The sequence below is a fragment of the Zingiber officinale genome, chromosome 1A, assembly GCF_018446385.1.
Source record: "Zingiber officinale cultivar Zhangliang chromosome 1A, Zo_v1.1, whole genome shotgun sequence".
NCBI lineage: Eukaryota > Viridiplantae > Streptophyta > Magnoliopsida > Zingiberales > Zingiberaceae > Zingiber > Zingiber officinale.
This window is the reverse complement of record NC_055987.1, coordinates 27,390,467-27,417,462: the sequence shown is the minus strand read 5'-3', so window position 1 is coordinate 27,417,462 and position 26,996 is coordinate 27,390,467. Positions and strand designations below refer to the sequence as shown.

Sequence of the window (26,996 nt, the reverse complement as noted above, 5' to 3'; positions counted from 1 at the left end):
TTCAACATTTTTTAATAAATGACTCAAAAAGTACACCGATTGTTGTTTATTATCGTCCTGTCACACCAACGCCGATCCGACTACTCGTTCGGTAGAAGACAAGTAAATCCAGAACGACTCACTAATGATAGGCTTTGCAAGTACAGGTAAAGAAGATAAATAGCTTTTGAGTGCCTCGAATGCCTTATCACATTCGGTGTCCCACTGGAAATTGGTGGCTCGGCATAGGATCTTGAAGAATAGCAAGCTCCAATCAGACGACTTTGAAATTAACCTTGACAAAGCTGTAATTTGTCCGGTCAAGCATTGAGCCTCTCTCAAGTCGCACAGTGGGGGCATGTCTCAAGTTAGGATTAGGTTCTATTCCCCATTCAGTCACGATGTAGCCAAGGAAACGTCCTCTCTTAGCCTCGAATAAGTATTTGTTCGGGTTGAGCTTAACTCTATATTTTCTCAGGGTTTAGCGTGTTTCCTCTATATATGCACATAGGTCAATAGCTCAAAGTGCTTCTTTTAATATATGGTCAATATATACCTTCATATTTCTACCGATCTGCTGTCAAAACATCATGTTCATGAGTGTTTCATATGTTGCCCTAGCATTCTTCAAGATGAACGACATGACGTTATAATAGAAGGCTCCATCTACCGTGATGAAACTGACTTTTTCTTGATCCTCGTTAGCGAACTAAACTTGGTGGTATTTTTGATATGCGTCCAGCATACATATCAACTCACATCAAACTGTAGAATCCACCAACTAGCCGATGCAAGACGAAGGGTAGGGGTGTAAATGAACCAAGGCGCTCATGAGTTATTCAAAGCTCGATTCGATAAAAGTTCGTTTGAGCTTATTTAATGAGGCTCGTTAAGATAAACAAACCATGCTCAAGCTTCACAACACTCGGCTCGTTAGCTCGTGAATATGTTCGTTAGCAAACTCATGAATCAACTTTTAAATGAAAAAAATAATAGTTTTGATATTGAATTTATAGATTTTACACTCTACTTATGAAAAATATATTAAATTTATTTATTAGAATAAAATTATAAATTTTAATAAGAATATTATAATTTTCTCTAAATATATAATTTAGTTTTTAATGAATATTTAAATTTATAATTTATATTTATTAAGCTCGTTTAGGGACGATAAAAGCTCGAATAAGCTAGTGAGCCATAAATATATTCGTTAAATAAAGTTCAAGTTTTGCTTGATTATAAACGAGACAAACTCAAATATTCAAGAGTTCGGCTCGGCTCAGATCCTTCAGACATGCTTTGTTCATATCATTGAAATCAACGCAAACCTGCCACTTGTTTCTTGGTTTGGATACCAATACGACATTAGCTAGCTAGCTTGGGAATTGTACTTCTCAAATGTGTCCTACCTTGAGCAACTTCTCAACCTCTGCTCGGATAATCTGATTTTGCTTTGAGCTAAAATCCCTTTTCTTTTGCTTCACCAGTCGAGTGTTCGGTCGGACGTACAACTCGTGTTGCATTATTGCTGAAGAGACTCTAGGGAGCTCGTGGGTTGCCCATGCAAACACATCATAAATCTGCTTTAAGCAAGCAACCAGCTTGGCTCTCTTCTCGAGGCTCAAATAGGCTGTAATGAACGTGGTGGCTTTCGGTCGGCTGAGGTGAATTTGTACCTCTTTTTTTTTTCATAAATCAAGGTGGGAGGTGATAGATTGTTTGAAGCGATAGAGGGGGGGTGAATATCGCGCTTTTTAAAACTAATTTTTTCTTTTATATCAAAGTTGTGCACAGCGGAAAGTAAAAAGAGACAGATTGTTTACTTCGTTCGGAGCCTAGCTCGACTCCTACTTGAAGGCTCGCGGTCCTTGACTGCACCGGTGAGCAAATCACTATAACTCTTCTTTCCAAAATTCTTCGGAAAGAAGCAGATCGTACAATGGAGCAAGATAGTAACACCCTACTATCTTGCCTAAATGAATTACAAATGCAAGCTTAAAATAAAATTTCACCGACTAATAAAATGGAGATGTAGCTTAGGTCGGCACTTCCGGATGACGTAGCTTGCTGCATAGATGAAGACGAGACGATTGCAGAGCAGAAATTTTGATCAGAAAAGTTGTTGTCCTAGCCTCTGTCTTCGAGTCTGAATTTATAGGTGTACTGAAGGTTTGATCGACCGATCCCTCTGTTCGGTCGACCGAACCCGCTCCCTTCCTTCCTGGCTGAAGTTCGAAGCTGACTCAATCTTTTGCATTTACTGGTCTTTAATGGTTCGGTCAACCGAACAAGCTTTTCCTTGTTTGTCAGAATCTGTCGTGATCTTGATTTAATGCAGTTTTAATGTTGATTGGATCGATCGACCGATCTCTGGGTACGGTCGACCTATCAGCCTCATCTTTCCTTTGTTGCTGATTGGTGATGATAAGCTGGCTTTGCTGAGTCACTAGGTTCAGTCGACCGATCTTACTGTTCGGTCGACCGATCAGGCTTTGATTTGATTCTGGCTCAGTTCTGATCTGAACTGACTTATGTGCTGATCTTACTTGGTTCAGTCGACCGATCCTCTAGTTTGGCCGACCGATCCAACTTAATCCTGCAAGACAGTGTTAAAAATAACCTGCAACACAGATGTTAGACCAAAACAACCTGCAACACAGATATTAGCACAATAGTATAATAATGAGAAATAAAAGAACAGTAGAACTGTTCTTGATCTCAACTTGGAAACCTTCCCTGTTTCTTCAGTTGGATCAGCGACCTAAGGTTGTTCCCTTCGGGAACCCGACCTCACTATCGCTCCTCCAGTTTGTTTACCTCAACCTACCTGCCAAACTTTGATCCTCCAGATCTAGTTTGGACTTTTTCACTCAGCCTTGATCGGCTCCCCAGGACTTTTCCTTCGATCTTCGGTCCTCCAGACCTCTCGATCACTCTGCCAAGCCTCGACCCACTTGGACTTGCACCTAGGTTCCACGACCTGCTAAGATTTCTCCGCCTAGCCTCCAGCTAGGACTTTCCCAGTTGAGAAAACATCATGCACACTCAGTCAACTTGTTAGATCATAACAAGACTTAACTTGAACCTTTGACAACATCAAAACTCAGGTTTGATTCTGGTGCAGCTTGCACCAACATGAGGCGCCTCCTGAATTGTATTGACCTCTAGTCATTGAGCCTTTCGAGTGGCTCGAGATTCGTCTCTTACAATTTCTACGTAGCATTTTCGTGCCACAAGCTGATCACCCTTTACCTCGCCGACCGCGCCGTGCACAAGAAACTTGATTTTCTAGCAAAACGTTGAGACGATGGCTCAGAATTTGTTTAGTGTCGGTCGGCCAAGTATCAAGTTGTAGACCAAAGGCGCGCCCACCACGATGAAATTCATACACAAGTCCTCATGAGTTGTTCCTCTTCGAGAGATATGACCAACCGAACTTAGCTGATCGGCAGCACTTCATTGCCTGTGAAACCATATCATGAAGTCGTCATGGGCTGGAGCTCACTTTTCTCTATTTGAACCTGGTCGAACATCTTCTTGAATATTATGTTGACCGAGTTTCTTGTGTTAACAAAGGCCCGGTGAATAGTAAAGTTAGCAATTACTACTTTAATAATTAAGGTATCGTCATGAGAGATTCAACTCCCTCCAAGTCTCGAGGACCGAAAATGATTTTTGGTTATTGTGCCTTCTCCTTGCTGTATCCGACCGCATGGGTCTCCAATCTCTGTGCGTGTGATTTCCTAGCCCGGTTGTAGTTTCTGTCGATCGGGCCACCTGCTATGATGCCGATGTTGCCCCAGACGGTGTTACCACGATTTTCTTCCTCCTAGTTTGACCAGCGTGCTGGCCACTTGGTCAATGCCCGAGCGAATCTTTAATTGCCTGTGTGCTGGGGTTGTTGTTGGTTCCGCTCAACCGGTATGTTGTCTTGACCTTAGGACCCTCTCGGTCAGCGATGCTGCTGACGGGTTGGAGAGGGAGATCGCTGGTGGTATCCTTGAGGGGCCGACCGACCACCACTATACTTAGCCTAGAGATCGCCAACTCAGCCTTCCAAAACATCGTCACCAACTTATTTTTCACTCGACCCTTTATGTTGTCAAGGAGGCGCAATGTGTACAATATGACAGGTATCTAGTTTCCGTTGTAGGCCGATCGACCGCCACTTAGCCGAGAGATCGCTAGCGCAGCCTTAAAAGACATCGTCACCAACTTATTCTTCACTCGACCCTTCATGTTGTCGAGGAGAGACAATGTGTCCGATCGATCCTTAGGTCCGATCGGCTAGGACGGTGGGCTAGGTAAATTAGTACTCAACTTTGAACCTCATCTGCAAGTTGTGAAGGATGGTCATCGTTCGACATTTCACGTTCAACCAACAATGTGAGGTCCGCTCGGCCGACATAGCCAGGTTAGCTGTTCTAGATCCACCTCATCATGTAACTTTGACTGTTTGACTTTGACCTCTATGCCAGCTGGTCCTTCCTATTTTGCCTAGGGATGTAAATGAGTCGAATCGAGCCGAACAATATTAAGCTTGAGCTCGACTCGTTTAAGTTATATTCAGGCTCGAGCTCGAATCGAACTTTATCACAAGGCTCAAGCTCGACTCGTTTTGGAATTACTAAGCTCGCGAATAGTTCAAGCTCAGCTCGTCATTAGCTCGATTATCATAGTTAATGAACCTAACTTATTAAGCGAGCTCAAGTTCGTTTTAGAGCTTGTTTTTGGGCTCGTTTTAAGGCTCATTTTGCAGGCTCGTTAAGCGAGCTTGAAAACTCATTTGAATAAATATTCAACAAACCTAACAACTAAAATAATATAAACTCAATACATTATTGAACATCCCAAACTACTACATTAAACTTCCAAACTCAACACACCATTGAACATGCTCGTGAGCTCTTTAATCGAGTCGAGTTCGAGCCCGAGTTTACGAGTTTATAAACGAACATCAGTAGGGCTGTAAATGAACCAAGCGTTCGTGAACAAGCTTGGTGTTCGGCTTGGTAAGAGCTTGTTTATGTTCATTCAATATACATAGGATTAATTAAACAAACAAGCTTGAACAGCTTGTTAAGCTAAACAAACAAGCTTGAACACATATGTGTTCAGCTCGTTAACGTTCGTGAACAACGTTCGTGAACAATGTTCGTGAACAACGTTCGTGAACAATGTTCACGAACCATATTTATTAATAAAACTCTTTTCAATATCCTAAATAAATAATTAAATAAAATAAAATAAATAAATAAATTTAAATTATCAATCTTAATAACCAATCAAATAATTAAAAGTTTCAAATAATCAAACAAGCTTGAGTTGAGAGCTTGATAACATCTAAATGAACCAAGCTCAAGCCAAGCTCAAACCAAGCTCAAGCCAAGCTTGAATTGAGAGCTTGATAACATCTAAACGAACCAAGCTCAAGCCAAGCTTCAAACAAGCTCAAGCTCATAAAAAATAAACCAAGCCAAGCTTGAACACTCATTTCAAAAGCTTGGTTCATTTTAAGCTCGGCTCGGCTCGGCTCGGTTATCTTATCAAACAAGCTTGAACACCCCAAAGCTCGGCTCGGCTCGGCTCGTTTACAGCCCTACGAACATGTTCTCGAGCCCTTTAAACGAGTCAAGCTCGAGCCCGAGTTCACGAGTCTATAAACGAACATGTTCTCGAGCCCTTTAAACGAGCCAAACTCGGACCCTTTAAATGAACATATTCGTGAGTTCACGAGCTAAATATCCTTAAGCTCGAGCTCAGCTCAATAAAATTATAAAATTTGAAATATTACTTGAGCTCGGATCGATAAACTAAATAAATAAACTTGAACGAATTTTTTAATCAATTGAGCTCTGAACCATTTAATTTATTTACCTCCCTAATTTTGACCCGCTTTTTGCGTCTACTTTTATCACCATATTAAGATATTTACATACTCATCAAAATTATATAAAGGTCAAAATTTAGATAACTCACACTAATCTCGACATTGCATACTCCAATAGATTTATTCGCCCATATGAAAATCTTATCGATGCATACAAAGACAGTTCAGTCCACCCTTAGAGCCATTAAGCACCACCGCAACAAGTCAAAACTTCTTCAGCTCTGCATACTTCCTCTTGGTCATCGACAATATCCAAGTTGAGAATCCTTCTCAAGTTCTCCGTAGCAGCGTCGTTGTGACAAGAAGGGAAGCCGCTGACAGAGGACGTCGGCTCTCTAGGAGCTGATTTCAACAGAGGTTGAAGAGCAAAGCTGGAACTGCGCCTCTCTCCGAGGGAGAAGTTAGGAATCGGCAAAGAGCTCGGTGGAGGCGAGATTGCGTAGGCAGGTCCAGCCCAAAGCTCGGAGAAAGGAGCAGCTTTGCGTTTTATCCAAATCGCTCTGCTCTTCCTGCCTCTCTTTGGCGTTTGCGGCGTAGTGGAAGCAGTTTTGGCTTCCGAGCGGCCACCAACTGTGACAGACATATTCTTCCTGGTCATGGAGTTAGACGAAGGCGAGAAAGAGCCAAGATGATCCGTGATCCCTGACTTGCGCCTCCAGATGTACTGATGTCGCTTACGAGCAACGGCAACGACTGCATCCATCACCCAAATCTGAAAGTCGAGGACCTAAAGGATCAAGCGTTTGTTTCTGAATTCTGATCCAGGAGAAGATGACTAGTTTCAAAAATAACTCACCCTCTGAAGATCGAGATTCTCCAACACCAGCGCGGCTAAGTAAAACAAATCAAAATCCTGTTTTTCATCACCCCGCTCGAATGGACTGAACGAAACAAAACCGGATAAGATAGATCCAAGAACAGAAGCATCAGATGGAAGGATCGAGCTCGATCACGCAAAATCAAAGAGGAATCTTTCAAATGCAAACAGTGGCCTTACCGCTGAGGCACGACGATCGAGTTTTTCCAGAGGAGAAGGCCACAGAAGCCGCCAAAATTCTCCTGCAAAAGCAACCGAAGCGAGTGGAATCGACCGGGAAAGTGAAAGCGGAACTGTGCTATGCGAGCGACGGGAGAGAAATTAAAGCGCCTTTTCTTTTCCTTACAAATAAAGGAATTTTCTTGTATGCGTGCCGTCACTCCCCTACCCGGCTCTTGCATCGGAGACGCGGAACCAAGCGAGGGCGGCGCTCTATCGGGTCCACTACTCGGTGAAAATGGGGGAGATTGCAGAAATACGTGACCTTTGAAATGCCTTTCCATTTTAGGAAGTGGAGAAAGTCGGTGGTGTCGTGACTCGTGTTGGTTTCGTTGGATCATGCTACGTGATAGATATGGTGGGCCACCTCGTGGATTGCATTTGACATTCTTGTTTTTTTTTAAAAAAAAAAAAATCTTAATTCTATCCTCTCTGCAGCTTCTCCTGTTGTCTTGTCCGTTCCACTCTTTGCAGGAAACAAAGATGAATGTCCAATTTACTCCAAACAACGAACTGTGAGACTTTTTTTTGTTTTGTTTTGTTCTTAGTGATGATTCATATTTCAATGTTTATCTTTCGAAGTAAATTGAGCATTGATAATAGGATAGCAATTAACATTCTCATGGGGAATAACAAATGGATAAGTATCCAATTAATTACCCTCCATTAGGCAGTCCAAACAACAGTATAAAATTTGGACTACTTGTACGAAGATTTGCCTAATTTTCATCTTCTGACCTACCTATTTTTATTATTTATTTTCGTTATAGTTTTTTAATTTGGAATCCTTCACTTATTGGAAGCCAATAAAAACTACAAAGGGCTTCGATTGTTGATAATCTCGACCAGGGCTAAAGAAAGTAGGAAGACACTTAGGGTCCATTTGGTTTGAGGTGATTTTTGATGATCTTAGTTATCCATATAATGTTATAAAATCCTGTTTGATTTAGGTAATCGATGATTTTAGAGTAATGCTTCATGCCCGACATATTAGTAAAAGAGGCATGCAACCCGGAATAAAAAAATCTCAAAAAATTGAGATTTTTTTTTATTTCAGGGTTAACGAAATTTTTTTATCCAAAATATTCTCGAATAAGAGAAAAATATGATAAATAGAAAAATATAAAGATAAAAATAAAAAATATAAAAAATAAAATAAAAACTTTAAAAAAATTAAAAATGTAAAAAACCATTAATTTTTTTAAAAAAAATTAAAAATTTAAAAAATAGAAAAACATAAAAAAAATTAAAAATAATAAAAAATGGGAAAAAAAACATTACAAGTAGAAAATTAGAAAAAATAAAAAAACGTAAAAAATTTTAAAAATATATAAAAAATAGAAAAAAATAAAAAAAAATAGAAAAAAACGTAAAGATTAATTTTTTTAAAAAAAATACCCATAAAAATAAAGAAAAAAATAAAAAAAACATAGAATTTAAAAAATAATAATAATAATAATAATATATAGTTGATTTTGTAACTAAGAGTAATATAGTAAAATATTAAATTAAGTTATTCATTAAAATCTTCAAACAAGTTTTTATTGTATTATCTAGATTGAACCAAATAATATTTAATTATGTTTTATTCCTTATAATTTTGATAGATTATACATGATAACTTAAACTAAATATATTCTTAAACAAATCCTTGTAGACATACCGTGAATCAAGTTATAGCGGCCAGATTTAACGTGTTACTTTTAAGTGGCGTTCGTTGTTACAACTATTTTAAGGGTGTTCATGACAAAAAAAACACGCATGCATTACATGTGGCAAAACTTTACTGTGGAATCTATCCCAGCCACATTTTTTGTTGCAATTTGCAGCAAAGGCGATCATCTTGATTGAAACTGTGATCCATCGGTGAACTAGCTTGTAAGGGTGCGTTTAATTCAAGTCATCATTTATAATCTTGATTATGTGATTACCTATTATTAGGTAATCACATAACCAAGGTTATGAGGAATACAACATAACTTATTAGGTATTTGGTTCAACTAAGATTATACAATTACTTAATTTTATATTTACTAATTTACCCTTTAACTTTTTGAATTAATTTAATTGAATGAAATTTTTTTTATCTCTTCCTGCCTTTCTCTGATAGCCAACGCCACCCCGATTACAAAGAACTGACACTCGCTCGCCTCCGCCGAGATGCCGCCCGCGTCCGTGTCGTCAACGCCCGCGCGGCCTTCGCTGTAAGTGGCGTCACTGCGGCCGATCTGAAGCCCGTTGCCGAAGAGAAGTTTCTGCAAAGCACCGCGGCGGCGGCGGCGGCGGCGATTGAAGGACCCATCGTCTCCGGAACCAGCATGGGTAGCGGCGAGTACTTCTCTCTGGTGGGCGTCGGTAGTCCGACAAGGCCGCTGTACATGGTCCTCGGCACCGGGAGCGACGTCAGTTGGATCCAGTGCGTCCCCTGTCTCGTGGTAGCTCTGCGCCCGACGATGCGAGACCCCAAAGGCGCCGGCACTAGCGCGCTTGCTATGCCGAAGCTCGTCGACGAACGTGTGCTTACGCAGCATGTCAACGATCTCCGCCTTGGAGTGCTTGGCGAGAAACGCCAGCGCCAACGCGCCCTCCTCGTCCTCCGCCGACAGCGGCACGAAGTTGGTGACGACGTCGCGCTCGCGGAAGCGCTGCGCCGCCACATCGTAGGCGCGCGCGGCTTCGGCCTCGTCGACGAAGGTGTCGAGCCAGACGCGCTTCTGGCGCTTGTAGATCTGCGCCCGACGACGCGAGACCCCAAAGGCGCCGACACTAGCACGCTTGCTATGCCGAAGCTCGTCGACGAACGTGTGCTTACGCAGCATGTCAACGATCTCCGCCTTGGAGTGCTTGGCGAGAAACGCCAGCGCCAGCGCGCCCTCCTCGTCCTCCGCCGACAGCGACACGAAGTTGGTGACGGTGTCGCGATTGCGGAAGCGCTGTGCCGCCACATCGTAGGCGCGCGCGGCTTCGGCCTCGTCGACGAAGGTGCCGAGCCAGACGTGCTTCTGGCGCTTGTAGATCTGCGCGCCCCACCGACCGTTTGGCTGCAGTACGACGCCCTTGTACCGAGACGAAGGCAGCTTCGAATAAGTCGTCCCGGCTGCAGAGTACTCCGCCTCCAGATTGAAATCGAAGGCCACCTTGACAGCGCCGCTCTCCATCCTCGAAGGGTAATTTTGGGGACAAAATATTGATAACCCTGGAATCGTAGAAAACCTAAGGGGGGGTTTGGTACGCACGTTTTCCATTTTCATTTTCCGGAAAACGCGCGTTTTCTGAAAAACGGTGTTTGATTTGCGTTTTCCGCGCGCGTTTTCTAAAAAATTGGCTATCGTTTTCTAGAAAAACAGAGAATGACAAAAAGTCGTTTTCTGTTTTCTAGAAAACGCGCATTTTCCAGAAAATGAAAATGAAAACGGTGCAAACCAAACGCACCCTAAGATTTCCAAGGTTTTCTGATTCCTGGTTCTATTCCCTAATTGCTGATGTGGCGGGAATGTTGTATTACCAGGAATCACCAATTACTTAAACCAAACAAGGTTATCGTTGATAACCAACTAAGGTTATCAGCGATAACCCCGAACCAAACACGCCCTAAGTTGATTGGAAAAAGATTTAGGTCCGCAACACCCATTATGACAGAGGGAGGGAAAACGAATGCCAGGAGGATGACCAGGAGTATTTTGACATAGTCATTCCGATGCTCATATTAATGGAGAAAACGAAGAGATGAATACTGATGAAAATGAGAGTGCACGTGTGTAAAAAACAGCATACATGTACATGGAGAAAACGAAGAGATGAATAGTGATGAAAATGAGAGTGCACGTGTGTAAAAAATAGCATACATGTACTCGTAGGACGCATTCCTTTTAAAATTTTACTGGAGTGACATTTTCTTCTATTAATTAAAATTCATATCATGATGCAAAAATATCACATTGCTCATATTCTATATCAATATAATTATATTGTTGCACGGACTTTGACATTTCACATGTTGTATGTATGAGGGTATTAACCCATGAAGCATAGAGCCTACTGTGAGGTTTAAGGGTTTGACCCGTTTAAGAAGGGCTAAGTTGGATCAATAGTATTAAGCATAGCGGAGGGGAGTAGAACCCCGCGATCTGATCTGATCTGATTGAACGGAATAGTTAGTAGGGGGAGATGATCTATATACCTTTAATGAGTTGACAGGAGCTGAGCTCATAGAGTAAGGAAAATTCAACTAGCTAATGTATCTTAACTAACTGAGCGAGACATTGAATTGGGAGAGTTTAGTCTCTAGAGTCAGGATAATCCGATCGGTTGAAGGTATTTGGACTGATTGATTGAGACATTGAATTGGATGATATTAGCCCTTGAAGTCGGAATAATCCGATCGATTGAATGTATTTGGAGTTACTGAGCGAGACACTGAATTGGGATAGCTAAGTCCCTATAGTCGAGGATAAATTGAACAATTGAAAGTATTTGAACTAACTGAGAGAGATACTAAATTGGCGGAGTTAAGTCACTAAAGTTGAGATGATCTAATAGACCGAAGGTATTTGGTCAGCTCCTTGAAGTTGGGATAATTCGACCGGCTGAAAGACCATCTTTTATATTTAAATAATCTGATCGAGGTGTTCCATTTAGATTTTAACCTCCACCTCAGTTAGATGAGTGACCCTCAAGGCCTACGTGAAGACTTCTGATATTCTCCGTATCAAGTGACAAAAACTCAAAATAAATAATTCATATTTTATTTTTTGTTCCTTTGATATTGAACCTTGAACTATATTTTACTCAACCGGATGAGCAAGATTCGGCATTATTTATTTCACACGTCCAAGTTTCAAAATTCTAAAAATGTGTATTTCGTTAGACGTTCAAAATTTTTTTCTTTCTATGTTTTAAATTTTCTCAATCTGTTTAAAAAATTTTACGCTGACGAATTTAGATGGAAAGACATGGGCGTATAGAAGTGTATTAATTTTAATTTTAAAATATTTAAAATTATCTAGATCTAAAAATGGATTTACGCATATTCAAAAAAGAAGGATTAGAAATTTATTAGTGGTGAGCATCCATATCAATTATTTTATTTAAAAATTTTATTTTAAATTTTAGATAAGATAACTAAAAATCATTTTATTTATTCCTTAAATTTAGATTTGATGGATAATATTTTTTTAAATTTAAGAAATAAAATTTCTATCAAAAATAAAATAATATTTCTTCTTTAATCTCTTCTTCCATTAAGGATGAAAGAAATTTTAAAATATTTAATGTAGTGTGTAGTGAAAAATGATTATTTAAATTTAATAAAATAAATTATTTATCTTAAATTTTAAATATAATAATAAAAAAAATTAATGTGGATGTTTTTAAGTAGATATCATCTATGCTAAGTTTTGTAACGTTGATACTGAATCTGATTATAATGACATAGATATATTCTATATCCGGATATAATATATCCGTAGATATATTCTTATAGAAATATATTGATTTTAATTAAAAAATTCAAAGTTAATAAGGTCCATTAGATAAAATTGATTGATGAATTTAAAAATTTAAAATATGAATTTAAGATAATCGATCTGGTCCTAACAAATTTAGGATAAATCATCTGAATAAATTTAAAAAATACTCACAAGAAATCATCCAGAAGTTCTGCATTCCTTAATTAGGGATCTCATTTAGAAAAAAAAAAAATTGTATAAATATTTGGTCTCCACTTCCACTGCAAGTAAAATACTGATTGAACGTTGCAAATTTTGCATTGACCGGAGGCGTCTCCGTCGCCGCAAGCTACCAGCTCAGTTACAGTCACCACTCTAAAGTGTTGATTCCCCAAATTATGCCGTCACCGTTCCATTCTCTTCTCCATTAAACACGCGACACGTAGACCGTTACCTCCGTTCAGTCTCCTTTCCCTTGAAAAGACGCGTCTCCATCTCTGCTCTCCTCTTGTTTCCTTCCATCCGAACCCAAACTAACCCCCGTCGCCTCCTCTTCTGGTTTATAGGGTTTCTTCCCGGCCCCGATCGTCGAACGGGCTGATGGAGACCGATTCGTGGAGCCGCTTCCTTGCTTCCTCCAAGCGTCGTCAATCGGCTCTGCAATCGCGATATGGTGGGGGGTTCGGTGGCCTGTGGTTTTATAGTTTTTTTCGCTTTCACTTTTCTCGTTGATTCGGTGTTTTAAGGATTCGGATTCGGCTGTTTTGTGATACGGTAGATGCGCGCTTTGGGTCGGATGAGATGGAAGGAGGGGAGGACGAGTCCCGGGCGGAGTTCGCTTGTCCGTTCTGCGGCGAGGATTTCGATATTGTGGGGCTTTGCTTTCACATCGACGACGAGCATCCGGTCGAGGCTAACAATGGGGTATGGAACTGGCTTGTTGCGTCTCTTAAACTTTTGGAATTTACTAGGTTATTTTTCCTTATTTTTGGCGTGATGATTAGTTCCCTTGTATCCTTTCCCCCTTTGTTTTTGAGGTTTTCTTATTCGATTTTCGGTGACATCGCTATTATCGGTTGTATCCTTAGAAGACGTTTCTAATTTTCCCCTTTTAATTGAATGAAAAATTGTCTTATTGAAAAGATTGGATGTATATGGTACAAAAGAAAAAAAAAATAGCGATGTTTATGTATATCTTTGCAAGTGCAATCTTCATTGTTGTTCATGTATATCTTTGCAAGTGCGATCTTCATTGTTGCCGGAGAGAATATGCCAAGAAGGTTTTGGAAGCTATTTCATAGTCCATTAGTGGCTACTGAAAGTTCAAAAAAGCTGTCTTTATGTCTGTCTTCTGATTTATCTCGTTCCCCTAGCATATTGATGGTGTTAACAGCACTCTCTTGGCTCCCAGTAATTTCCTTAGGATTGGTGTTCTTCAGTTTGGATAATTTTTATACTTCTAACTTTATTAGCACGAGGCTACACATGCCAGAATGACTTTAGCTGCCCATGAGTTTTTACATGTTTGAGTCGACATTTACTGTTCATGTTAATTGTCGAATGGGCTGATAGTTGACTCTGCTTAAATATACTTTCTATTTTCTTTTATGTTTTTGAAACTGTAATTATTCAGTAAATTGTAGTTAGGGACTCAGTCGGACCACTATATTGTAATACATGCTTGACAAACTTGCATTCAGTAAATTACAAGATTGTTGTTTCTTATCTAGCCACCCAACTGGTTATCTTGCATGTCTTTGAAAAGATTTGTTCTTGCTCTGCACCTGTGTTCCTAACCAATTTTCATCTTCACGCAGTCATAGCTTGGGTATTGTGCAAATGCAACTATAATAAATTTGTGTTTTTGTATTTAACAACATTAACTATATACACACTATTCCTACTGAGAGTTCACACACTTTCTTTTTGAAATCCTTTCCTTTCAACACGGTATGAGTAAGTTGCTTTCTGTTTGTGAGAGCCTCCATTGCAATCAAAATTGAGTTGTTATTTCACTTATATGTTGTGGCTTTTGCTTTGATTCCTATATGTGCTTTTGCTTTGATTCCTATATGTTGTTGCTTACATATTGTGTTTTGTGTTTGTAGGTTTGCCCTGTTTGTGCAGCTAGAGTTGGGACAGATATGGTTGCTCACACAACAACTGAACATGCGAGTATTTTTAAGATATCCTTTCTTTTCCTTTTTCTGAGCTGCCTATATCTATCAACTTTTTTTATTATACTCTTTGTGGATATTGTGTGCTTCTCTATGACTAAAAGCTCACTTTGGAAATTGAATTAACTATTTTAACTTTAAACAACCACATGTCATTTATTTTTCATAAATGGCTGTTTTACAAGTATGACTAAGTTGATTGGATTCTTTAACAAGAATTAACATACAGCGCAGGAGGAGATTACGCAAAGTTTCCTCAGGATCACACTCTACTCATTCTCTGCTAAGAAAAGATTTACATGAAGACAACCTTCAGTCACTTTTGGGGGGCTCTTTTGTTACCTCCAATTCTGCACCTGATCCATTGTTGTCATCATTCATTTTTAATTTGCATGCAGTAGATACATCAGATGGACAACCTGAAGCCTTGGCTGAAGAAACTTTTGCTGGCAAAGTTTCAGATGAGAAATTGGTGGAAAGGTATGATATAATGACAGCATGAACTAAATAAATCCCCCAAGGTTTCTGGTACGCCATTTGGTCAAATCTTATGACATTTTAATATATATATATATATATATAGTATTGTTTCTTCAATTAATTCTTCTGTGCTCCCACTAAGAAATTGGCACTGCTGTTCCATATGGTTTCCAGATTTCATTTGTATGGAGTACTGAAGTCACGGTTCTCTGGAAGTGTTGGCCATGTGAACACTTGAGTTAATTTTTCTTTAGTCTCTTGGCATAAATTCTGAGATTGATATATTAAATTGTTAGCACCATAATTTAACTTGATGCTATGTGAGCTCTTCCCTTTTATAGTTTAGTTTACGTTCATTGTACATTGTTCTTAGTATTGTCTGGATTATCAAGAAACACATTCTTGCCATTTATATGCAATGAGGTGAATTTAGTTGGCCCATTGGCATTTCAGTTGATTATTTTTTTTGCTTTTAGTTAGTGATCCCTTTTGTCACTGGATTGTCTTGGTAGTTTGTCGGGTTATGATTGTATCTTTTGTTCCTTAGATAAACTACCTGCTAATGCTTTTGGAGGTAATGGATATCGAGCTAAATTATTATGCCTAGTTATAGGACAGATTTTTGGTAGCTGTGGTTTTTTTTTTTAAAAAAAAATTGGGTCATGGTTGGTACATTTAGTGAATTAACGACATGTGCTTGGTGCCACCTGCTGAAGCAGCATAAAACCTCACTGGAAGCATTAAGCTAATAATAATTTGTTCTAGGAGTGACAGTTCAATCAAATCCTCTCTCTAACATGTGTAAGCTTTGCTTTACAGCGCTGTGCCTGCTCCATCTTACTCGGACAAAAACCTAGAGGAGAGTATTCTGAGGAGTGAGTTTGTGAGGCAGCTAGTGCTCTCCACGATATTTGATGACGACGCATGATGTTGAGCAACAGCCATGGTGGCATCAGCCTTAGCTACGTTTCAAGATAAACAATCTGGACATCCTTAGGTGGTCGCAAAGCGTATGTCAAAATTGAACAAGGTACTGGATGCATGGAGTGATACATAGGGTGGGTGCTTCTACAAGGTTGTACATGAGACTGGAGCATGGAATTGGGAGTGTTTTGTGGACCTTTTAATATCTACCTTTTAGTGGGATCCTTTGGAGATTCTAATAAATTGTTGAAGTATTTATTGCTATCTATTTAAAATAAATAGTTTGATGGCTTGTTGTACATGTATGTATCGCTTTGTTAGTGTCTTGGTTGCTTGTTGTCTGTTGTTTTTCTTCCCTCGGTTGTTATTGTCGATCTTCCTGGTTCGAATCTCTCCAATAATTATATATATATATATATAATTTTAGAAGTCTTGAATGACTAATTAATTTTAATACGTAGATATCAATTTTTTAAACTGTTTTTCTATCTTTTAAAAGAATAAAAATTTAACATATGCTTTCAAGAATTTTCAAATAAATTTTAAAATGCTACTATTTTAACATAATCTATACTAATTATAAATTCCTTCTTAAATAAATTTTGAAATATTTTAATAGATAAAATTAGTCATTATACAACTTTTTGAAACCGACAGCGGACAAGTTCAACCATGGATAGCTAGGCCTTGGCCCAACTGAAAACCCTAAACCCTCTTGAAGACGAATTTACCCTTGTCTCCGTGGGAGCCTCCTTCGAAATTGCACCCGATTGATGAGGATATAATGGTGAACTAACAGAAATATCCTTTTACACGACGCTCTGGTTTCTTCTACTCGAATCCCTCGTTTGCTCTTTCGCCACCACTGCTTTTTGTTGTCTCGATTGATCGAAGACGATGGCTGCTAGGGTTTTGTCTCGGATGGCAAGTAGGAGAATTGCCAACTGCTTGCTATCAGCCTCTTCTTCTCGTCAGCTTCCGGTCGGCAACGGCTTCCAATCCTTTGAGCAGCCCGCTTTTGCGAGCACTTTGATCAGAGTGCGATTGATTCTTAATTTTTTGTTTGTTTTGGTTCTTAAATAGTAAATTTGAGTTCCAATATTTAGTTCCTGTACATTTTATAGTCTATTTCTGTCTTTCTTCGCTATTAGAATGGTTTCAATTAGTCCTTGTTTTAACCCCTCAGATCACATATAGCTATGTTCTCCTTACGTTCTTTACTTGTGTTTGTTTATTCGATTCCTTTTCTACGCAGGTTACCGCAACATGTATGTATCTAAATCTTGGATTTTCCTTCTTGTTTTAAGTTCTTAATAAGTTCATGTAGTTATCCTACGGATCACGTGGCTAAATATGTTTATTTTGGAGCTAGTTTCGGATTCATTTTTTCCTTCACCATGATACTTATCTTGGTCTGGATGTTTTCAGGATTTATGCCAGCTTATCGTTAATCTTATGATGTGGGCACCTCTTGATTCTGGTATCATCGAGGATGATTAAACTAAAACACTCTGAATCAACACTGGATTTTATCACCATGTTGGAGGATGCCAACTTCACTAGAGCCTTAGTCACTTTTTGTGCTTGCTTGACATTGACAAAACTTAAAACATTCTTCTGTACATTTATGTCGACCCTGGAAATGGCCCCTAACATTATAACTATACAAACTCCTCCTAGTTTTCTCCCAAATGTTCAGATGCTGCAAGTAATGTGAGGTAGCCAGGCATCAATTTGTTTTCGTCCTGAACTCCACACAATAATGATGCCACACAGACTTCTTTCTTAGCCAAGTTTTAAAGTTGAGATTAGCGGTAGAGTGTTTTCCTTTTCTGGAATTAGGTATTTCAATTGCAAGATATGTTCCAGGCATCAATTTATTTTTGCCCTGAACTCCACACAATAATGATGCCACGCAGACTTCTTTCTTAGCCAAGTTTTAAAGTTGACATTAGTGGTAGAGTATTTTCCTTTTTTGGAATCAGGTATTTCAATTGTGAGATACGTTCCATGTAATCAGCTCTAGAACAGCTGGGTCTCATGTCTTGTTGTATGGTTTAGATGCTTTCAAGTACTTAGTTCATATGAGGTTATTCTATGAGCTTATAGTTGAGATTGGTGTGGTATCTACTATAGTTTTATCTCTGTAACCAGTGTTATAAGTCACCTTGTATGCATTCCTTTACTGACTTAAGTTGCAATAATATGGATTGTTGAATCTTCCATCTCATGTTTTTTTTTTGTTATTGTCAGTGCTCCACTTCCCACATGCACCAGTCATTAAGACATCCATCTTTACTATCTGCTATTTCTCAACGTTTTGTGTTTACATCTTCCTCGTCACCTGAGCCTGAAAAGGAGGCAAACCAATCTGATGTAAGTAACACTGAGTCTGACAACAAAAGTGGTGACGCTACTAGTTCCGAGAAGTCACATGAAGCTGATGTTAATTTGGAATCTAAAGGCTCCAACTCTCAGTCTGATAAAAGAAAGACTACAAAAAGAACTGAATTTTCTGATTCAGAGGAAGAGAAAGACCTATCGTTTGATGATCTAGTCAATCTTGTAGCAGAGAAGGAAGAATTACTGAAATTGAAACAAAAGGAGATTGAAAAAATGCAAGATAAAGTTCTTCGTAGTTATGCTGAAATGGAAAATGTTATTGACAGGACAAAGCGTGAGGCAGAAAACTCAAAAAAGTTCGCAATACAGGTATAATTTGTGTTTTTCTTTTTTATTTACTTATTCTCCTTTTGCTGCATTGTGTCAGTTTCTTCGGTGAATACGGAGGAATATGTCTATTTTGGTTCAATTGTGTGCAGAGTTTTGCTAAGGGCCTACTAGATGTTGCTGACAATCTTGAAAGAGCTTCATCTGTTGGCAAGGATAGCTTCTCGAAGATAGATGAATCCAAAGATTCCATTGGAGCTGTACCACTCATAAAGACCTTGCTCGAGGGTGTTGAAATGACGAATAAACAACTTGCAGAGGTAAACATAATTTCTGAACCCTACTAACTCTAGTTCAAATTTATTTTTTGATTCTATTTTTTACTTATAATGGATCTCTGTAAGGGTTTTGTATTGTATTAATTAATGGTGAATCTGTTGAATTTCAAAACTTAAACTATAATATGATGAAAAAGCAACCTTGTTCGTGCAATTGATAAAACAACATCATAGTATTTACTAAGAAAGTACAAAGGGCTTTTAAGGAATTGCATTTTTGAGATATTTCTTTGACAATCATGTATTGATGTGATGTGAGATGATTGTTATGCAGGCATTTGGCATGACTAGATCCCAAGAATATTTCTTTGTTATGGTGGTAGTGTTGGGATGATATCTCCTTTAAAAGCTGCTTTTGAAAGTGGTTTCTGTTACAAAAATAGGTGACAGTATTATTGTGCTGACATGTGAATGTTTTGGGGTTGTAGAATACTTCTGCTAGTAGAGTTGTGGATTATTGTGCTGATATGGATAGTTAGTTATGTCTAGCTTTCCTGCTTTTCAAAAATAAAATATGGAGTAAAATTCATAACAATTCAATCATGGCACAAGACTGACATGTAGATGGTTTTACCAGTGAAATGCCTTTAATACGTGCATTCCTGAGGATCATATCCTATCATTTATAATCCTATGAGCATTTGGATGAAGCATTTCTCTTGAAGTTGTTTTTAGATTCTTCTACATAGAACGGTGTTTGATTTTCCTTTCTTCCTGTTCCTAGTTGTCATGCTTGGGTTGTAGGTGTCATTTTAGTGAACATTGAACTAAAAATAGTATATTCTGATTCCTTTTTTTGGTCATGCATTGCAAAAAGGTTAACAAAAAATAATTGTCATTAAAAGTTTTGGTCACAATAATTTTGTCACTAGGTTGACTGGCCTATGTTTGTTGTTAAAACTTTATTAATTTGGCACATTATTAATAGTACCTTCTTATATATGTGCGTGTATATATAATGGGGCAAAAGATCAATTCCTGGTGGGCACCTGCCCTCGGGGAAAAAACCCCTCCCACCCCCTAGCCAACTTGGCGGTCGGCTATAAGTTGACCCCGTGATTTATCTCCCTTTACATAACCTAAGATGAGGGACGCTTGGGGTGAGAGTAATCACCTTTTGCTACAAAGTGTATATATAATAGATCCTAATATCCAATAGTAGTTAGACGTATATCTATTGATAAAAGGAGGGAAATTAGGTTAAAATTATACTAAATAGTTAGGATGTCCAATTGATTTTATAGTTCTGAATCTTTTGAACTGGAATGTGCAAGAAGTAGAAGAAACTTAAACACACACATACATATATAAGAATTCTCCATCAATCTCTTAAAAGTTTATATTCCAACGAATAAAGTATTATCTTTTAGCTAATTAGATGTTGCATCTTCTATACAGTTTGATATGCTTGTTGGCGTTTCTATCAGGACATTTTTTTTTACTTTCATATTTGACTTATTCATCTATTTGAAGAAGTATGTCTAGTACTTCTTGAGCTATATTTTTATTGTAAATTTTAATTCTATATATTTTTTAAATTTTATTTTTTCTTATCAACAATGTTTTGAGATTGAACAAAGTGTTTTCCACATGCCCCTTGCTTTGAAAGTGTTTATCTAGATATAGCTAGCGCCTTCTTGATTCATTTCTGTTGGTCCCTGCCATTTCCAAGATGGTATTCTTTGTATAGTAATTATTGTTTGTTTATAAATGGAATGCTTTGATGGAATTAGGTGTTCAGGAAATATGGAGTGGAGAAGTTTAATCCTTTGAACGAACAGTTTGATCCACACAGGCATCTTGCAGTTTTCCAGTTACCAGATTCTTCCAAACAACCTGGCACAGTTGCTGTGGTTGTGAAGGTAAGAAACGACATTGTGTAGATTCATTTTCGTTCCCTATATTATAAATTGACACTATCGTCTGTAACCAAGAAATAATCTGATTGTCTCCTATGTGGAAATTACATTAACTGGATCTTGAACTTTCTATTTCTCATCTTTTATCCCTTTGTTTTGTGTATCTTGCACCCTCTTATATGGTAGTGTCTCTTTGTAGTTATTTATGATGCTAAACTTTAGCACATTTTTTGTTTTTTGCTTTATGTAGAGCCATCATACTTAATGGGTTAGATTATTAGTTAGGAAACGACACAGACAAAAAAATTCTGTAGCAGAGACGAGCATGTTAAAATGGACATGTGATTGTTGGGGAAAAAAAAAATATGGTATTATTAAGGAGCAACTAGGTATATCTCCAGTAGTATTTTCCATAGTTGAACAAATTGAATCCTTTATTTTATGGGTAACTTGGGAGTTAAATAAAAAATTTTCTGACATACAAGATAAGAATATTGTTAGGCCTAATGCAGCCGCTTGTTGCACATGCATAAATTCAAAAGTTTTTATTTATTATGTATTGTAATTGAGCGCAATTATTTTAGTAATTTTGTTGTATTCTTCATATCCTTGTGTCTTGTTCTTCTCTGAAGAACGTTAACAATGAGGGGATGATATCCCTCCCTGTACCATTTTCACTGTTCATACTCATCTGTCCCTCGAGTAAATTTATCCTGTAAACTGAACGTCGGTCCTTTGTTTCGAACCTCTTCCATGATTTCAGGCTAAGATTTTCAATGGGTCAAATATAGGTCCTTTTTCTAAATTAGATCATGCAACATTAGCTCAATCATTTTATGCTAAGATCTTCATGCGTCGAATAGTTTCCCCTTTATCATCTTTTTTAATTTATATACAATAAAAGCTTAGTTATAATAAATCTGTTAAAATATATACAAACACAACTAAACCACTGTATGTTGTGATTGTTAGTTGGCATCCATTTTATTCAGCTTTTGCACAAGTTACCCGCATGAATAGCTTTAGTGGTTTCATTATTTTGCTTCTGTTTTGCAGTCTGGCTATATGCTACATGATCGAGTTATTCGTCCAGCCGAAGTTGGTGTAACTCAAGCTGCTGAGAAGACGGACTAAAATTCTGGCGAATGAGAAGCAAGTGTTTTGTTGTGTTCAATGTTAGTCTGGAAGCTTGAATGCCTACAAGCAATGAGAATGTATTAGTTGATCTTTATCGACCTCAGATCATTTTTGCCTGACCTCAAAATTAGTTCTTGGTTGTTATTTGTTTTGGGTAAAACTGAACTGGAATGACTTCAAGCGGCCATCAGGCTTAGTTATAGTTTCAATTCATTTATAAATGAGGTTGATATTTCACTCTTAACTATTTGTGGCTACCGGAAACTAACGTCAGATTCGCTTTTAATGGGCAAAAATTAATCTGACATTTTTTTTAAAAAAATTGTTAAAGGGGCATTTTTTAAAGTTTTTTTATCAAAAAATATCCCACCGCATAAGATGACACAATTATCTTTTTATTATTATTTGTCTACATTTTTCAATTAAATTTTGAATGAGTCGGCTGCATTGTAATAGTTACAGTTAGTTTGTAGTTGTAATAGTCAGGATTTAAAAGTTATTATAATTATAAGTGTAGTTGAGTTGTTATGAATTATACTGGATAACAAATATAGATATAAGAAGGATTTTTGATTTCATATATTGTGCTTGTGCGTTTGATGATTCATTCCAAATCAAAAATACAATTTCTTAAAATTTATGTAATATTGATATTGATCCTGTCCGAACTGTGAATTGATGAAAGATGGGTACGTGACGCTCTCTGCTGGCTTCGTGTAGACGTCGAGATGAGGTGGACCTCCGGCGAACCTGCAACAAAATCGAGCCGGGAAGGGGTTCCCGGCGACGACCCTCCGACGCTTAAGTCAAGTGAGAAGAAAACTGGAGCAAGATAATGAGAACTGTAGCTACAGTGTGGATGATTTCATACCTCCGTCGAAGTCCGGGGGTCCTTATATAGGCCCCCGGGGAGGTGCGTGCACACTCCTCGACGCGTGAGCGCTTCCCCAAACATACCTCAAAATGGATGTATCAGAAAAGCACGCTTGACGCCATACCGCAACTGTCCGAGCATATCTCTGACATAACAGTAGAAACTTCCACCATACGATCTTCTGTCTGGTTCAGCCGCCGATCATGCTGTCTGCCGGCGGCACATATCTCGAAAAGGATATCTCTGGTCGTCCCCTTTGTACTCTTCTGCGCCTTCTGTCTTTTATCGGGTCGAGCTAGAGAGACACTTGGCCATACTGGTCGGGCCGAGCGAGTGGGCCGCTCGGTCATATGCTCGGCTGAATAGCGCCTATGTTAGCCTACGACCGAGCTGAGCGGCTGCTCGGCCCAGTCAACTGTCCTTCTACCGCGACCGCTCGGAAAGGTGGCCTCCCGCTCGGCTCACCTTTTACTTCGATCGTCTCGACATTGACCTCCACGTGTCCTTAACCTCTGTCCGTATGGAACCCCTCCTTTGCTACCGGATCACGTGCCTCCCCCTCAAGTCTAGTCGAAGGAGGCTGCAAGTCCGACTGACTGGACTATCGGTCTGGCGACATGACGGCCATTCTGTATCTGATGAGAATGCCGCTCGGCCTAGAACCCACTGACACTTGAAGAGTTCGACATGTCGGTGGATGTCTTGCCGACCCAACGTCGGTCAACGCCGATGTCCTCTGAATTTCCTTGGAATTCATGCAAATCCCCGCTATTAAGGTCGAGCACGCGCCCTCGCCTGTGTAATGGTGGTCATTAAATGCGCCCAATGGGGTGACGCCACGTGGCCAGGAGGCCGTCATCGCCTGCTCGAGCTGTCAGGCTCAATGTGACCCCTAGCGCTTTAAATTCAACGGGCGGATGCGCTCCTCGGATCCCGTGCCATGGATCGGGCGGTCCCTGCAGTTCGATCCCAACCTTTATAAGGCCGCTTCCTCTCCTTCCGCCGCTTCCGCTCTATCGCGCCAGTGCTTTTGCAGGTTCTTGCTTCGTTCTTTGGCGAACCCATTCTCGACATTCCGACCCTTCACTCTCTTCTCCAGCCATCCTCTTTTCTGTAAGAACTCTTTGCTCACTCCCTTTTTGTTTTCTTCGCGCTTTTTCTCTGCATTTCGATGGCGTCTGCGCATCGCAGGCACTGTTCCGTTCATCTCCTCCGTTGCCTTCTGTTTTCCCTTTACTTTGCATCCCGGTGGCAATGGCTAGTTCTTCTGCCCTCTCTCCTGGTCTTTGGTATCAAACCATGGAGAGTAGGTTTGATTCGGGAGACGCCTTCAAATTACTTAATACCTATGAAATCCCTGATGACCATAAACTGATTCTGGCCGAGTCGTCCGACCGGCCCCATGACCCGTCGACGACACTGTTACCTTCTTCCGCGACCAGTTTATAGGCAACCTTAGGGTTCCGATCCACCCATTTATCTTAGAAGTTTCAACTATTTTCGTATTCCGCTCGGCCAGCTTGTTCCAAATTCCTTTAGGTTGTTGTGCGGCGTAGTTGTGCTCTTTCGGGTACACAATATTCCCCTTAAGCCCCAAATCTTCCATTATTTTTACTACCTCAAGCAGTCCGAGCTAGACACCTTCTTGTTTCAAGCTCGGATCGGTCCAGTTTTCTTTGATAAAATGCCTACCCCCAATAAGCATTGGAAAGAGCATTTTTTTCTTCCTGCGTTTTCCCGAGCCACCATCCTTCTGGACGAAATGGCAAACTTCGTTGCCGACTCCTCCCGAACTGAAAAGGTACCAGACTGAAACCGCTTTTCTGCATGCGGCGAACTTGTTGGCCGGGCTGAAGTTAGACATACACAAGCTGCTGTCCGAAGGGATGATGTACTTATTCGGATTAAGCCCGATCCGAACGCGGCTTCCGAACAACTCGGGTAAGGAATAACATTCTCTCCTTTTCTTGGCGTCTAACTGATTTCTTTTCTTTTTCTTGCAGCCGAGACTATGATGAAATCAGTGGTGCTTGGCTTGCTGAAGCGCAAGGCCGACGAGATAGAGGCGGCTTCCGCGCAGGAGGCGGAGAAGGGCCTCACCCCGATCGGCTCTCACGAGGGTGAGAGTGAAGAGGTACGTACGGGGGGCGAGGCGTCGGCCGCGCGGACGGTCACCACCGATGCGGCTGGGGAGAACACTCCACTGAGTGCACCACTGACCACTCGGCCCGAGGAAGCCGGCTCTGATGATGATGAAGTTCCGTTGGTTGGGCGTAAACGTGCCGAACGGGCACCCCCACTCGCTCAGCAACCTCTGCCATTCACGTTTCCGAACAGACGGACGATCCCCCAGCTCCTGCATCTGTGGAAGCGCTATCGTCCGACCGGACTCAATCTCAAGGAGACTAGTCTGCCGACCCTGTCGTCGCTCAGCCTCTTACCTCGCTCCCTCCAGCTCGCCAGATAATCAAGTGCTCTCTCATCTGCTCTGAGCCGGTCGGACAAACTTCTGCTCCTTCCGCGTCCGCCCAGTCCACTCCGGGCCGACATAGGACTATCAAGGCTCTGCTCCACCTGCCGACAGAGGAATATTTGCGCAAGGCTGACCAGCCGTCGAACCCCAAACACTTGATAACCATTCGGGGGCCTCTCGCAAAAGTCTAGGAGGACGCCCGAGCACGCGTGGGCGTGATGCCACCTGGGCTGCTCGGCAACAGCCATCTACAACAAGCTACTGGGGTAACTTTTACAAGCTTTTTCTTCTTATCCTCCATTCGGTATTTTACATTTTTAACTGAATCGCAGCATTGGGTCGAGAGTATAGCGGTGTGCCACCGCTTAACTTTACTCGAGGAGGAATTCAAAAAGCTCAAGGTCTCTGGGGGGACCCCTCTTCAAGGGCCTTCCTATGTCGAGCTGAAGGTCGATCTGGAGAAGGCCAACAAACTGCTAGAGGCTGAACGACATAAATCTTCGGGCTTGCAAACCATGGTAGACCGACTCGAGACCCAGGTCAAGACCTACGATAAGAAGATTACTCTGGCCACTAACAGGAAGAATCATGCCGTCACTGACATGGAGGCGAAGAATGTTGAAGCCTGGGCCCTTGAGGTTAAAGTCAAAGAGTTGACCGACTTGCTAGCTGTCGAGAAGAATGGCCATTCGGCGGAGGTGGCCGCCCTTCAGACTGACCAGAAGACACTCCAAGAGGCGCTGGATGCTTCTCGCGCTGCCTTCAAAGAATATCAGGATGCCGAGCCGAGTCGAGTCACTGTCATGCAACAAAATTACATCCGTTCGGAGAAGTTTGTAGAGAATGCTTGCGCTCGGCTCGTCCACGCTTTCGAGCTAGCTATCACAGCAACGGCTGACTATCTGAAGAAAAAGGGCCAGCTGCCCGAAGACTTTACTGTTCCCGTCCGCGACCATGCCGACCTTCTGACCACCATTCCGGACGAGATTTTTAATTATTTAGAGTGAAGTCCTGTATGTATGTTGGCCGTCTGGCCTCTATTACCCTTTTGTAATCGCCGTTCGGTTGGTTTTGTTGAATGAATTTCTATGCCTATTTTCTTGTCTAATCATGCGCATCTGGACCGCGTGGTTTCTGAGCCCGTGCCCCTCTATATTCACGTTACCGTTCGGCAGTCTAATACTGCATCACCGTAAGTTTATTGGGCTTTTATAATGCCAAGGTTGGACCCTCTAATTGTCGTTCGTCAATCTATAGGTCATGTTTTCAATCACTGCTCCGGCCCTAGGGTTTAACGTCGCCGCTCGACGGTCTTCAGGCCGGGGGGTTTATAGTCGCCGGTCCGACTCTAGAGTTTAACGTCGCCGCTCGACGATCTTTAGGTCGGGGGGTTTATAGTCGCCGGTCCGACTCTAGAGTTTAACGTCACCGCTCGACGGTCTTCAGGCCGGGGGGTTTATAGTCGTCGGTTCGACTCTATAGTTTAACGTCGTCGAGGGGTTTATAGTCGCCGGTCCGACTCTAGAGTTTAATGTCGCCGCTCGACTGTCTTCAGGCCGGGGGGTTTATAGTCGCCGGTCCGACTCTAGAGTTTAACGTCGCTGCTCGACGGTCTTCAGGCCGGGGGATTTATAGTCGCCGGTCCGACTCTAGAGTTTAATGTCGCCGCTCGATGGTCTTCAGGCCGGGGGGTTTATAGTCGCCGGTCC

General features: G+C 40.6%; 3 protein-coding genes across 4 annotated transcripts; 2 read left to right on the top strand and 1 right to left on the bottom strand.

Moving 5' to 3' along the window:
• Positions 1 to 5,968: 5,968 nt before the first annotated feature.
• Positions 5,969 to 7,167, bottom strand: LOC122001566. The gene is made up of 3 exons (XM_042556387.1): positions 6,870 to 7,167; positions 6,669 to 6,753; positions 5,969 to 6,584 (listed from the first exon to the last, which is right to left on the bottom strand). Exons 1-3 carry the CDS (start codon positions 7,088 to 7,090, stop codon positions 6,057 to 6,059), a joined length of 834 nt encoding a protein of 277 aa, XP_042412321.1. The 5' UTR covers positions 7,091 to 7,167; the 3' UTR covers positions 5,969 to 6,056.
• A 5,673-nt stretch (positions 7,168 to 12,840) lies between these two features.
• On the top strand, positions 12,841 to 16,235 carry LOC122021814 (protein DEHYDRATION-INDUCED 19 homolog 2-like). 2 transcript variants are annotated; one of them, XM_042579987.1, is made up of 6 exons: positions 12,841 to 13,028; positions 13,134 to 13,279; positions 14,464 to 14,541; positions 14,756 to 15,012; positions 15,187 to 15,251; positions 15,832 to 16,235. In XM_042579987.1, exons 1-5 carry the CDS (start codon positions 12,956 to 12,958, stop codon positions 15,248 to 15,250), a joined length of 618 nt encoding a protein of 205 aa, XP_042435921.1. In that variant the 5' UTR covers positions 12,841 to 12,955; the 3' UTR covers position 15,251; positions 15,832 to 16,235. The 2 variants fall into 2 exon arrangements, with proteins under 2 accessions (XP_042435921.1, XP_042435911.1); XM_042579977.1 differs by lacking the exon at positions 15,187 to 15,251 and having other exon boundaries at positions 12,843 to 13,028.
• Positions 16,236 to 16,738: 503 nt separating this feature from the next.
• On the top strand, positions 16,739 to 22,184 carry LOC122021805 (grpE protein homolog 2, mitochondrial-like). Its single transcript, XM_042579965.1, has 5 exons — positions 16,739 to 16,974; positions 18,190 to 18,648; positions 18,759 to 18,926; positions 20,678 to 20,806; positions 21,860 to 22,184. The coding sequence occupies exons 1-5, from the start codon at positions 16,834 to 16,836 to the stop codon at positions 21,935 to 21,937; spliced, it is 975 nt and encodes a 324-aa protein (XP_042435899.1). The 5' UTR covers positions 16,739 to 16,833; the 3' UTR covers positions 21,938 to 22,184.
• The last annotated feature ends 4,812 nt before the right edge of the window (positions 22,185 to 26,996 follow it).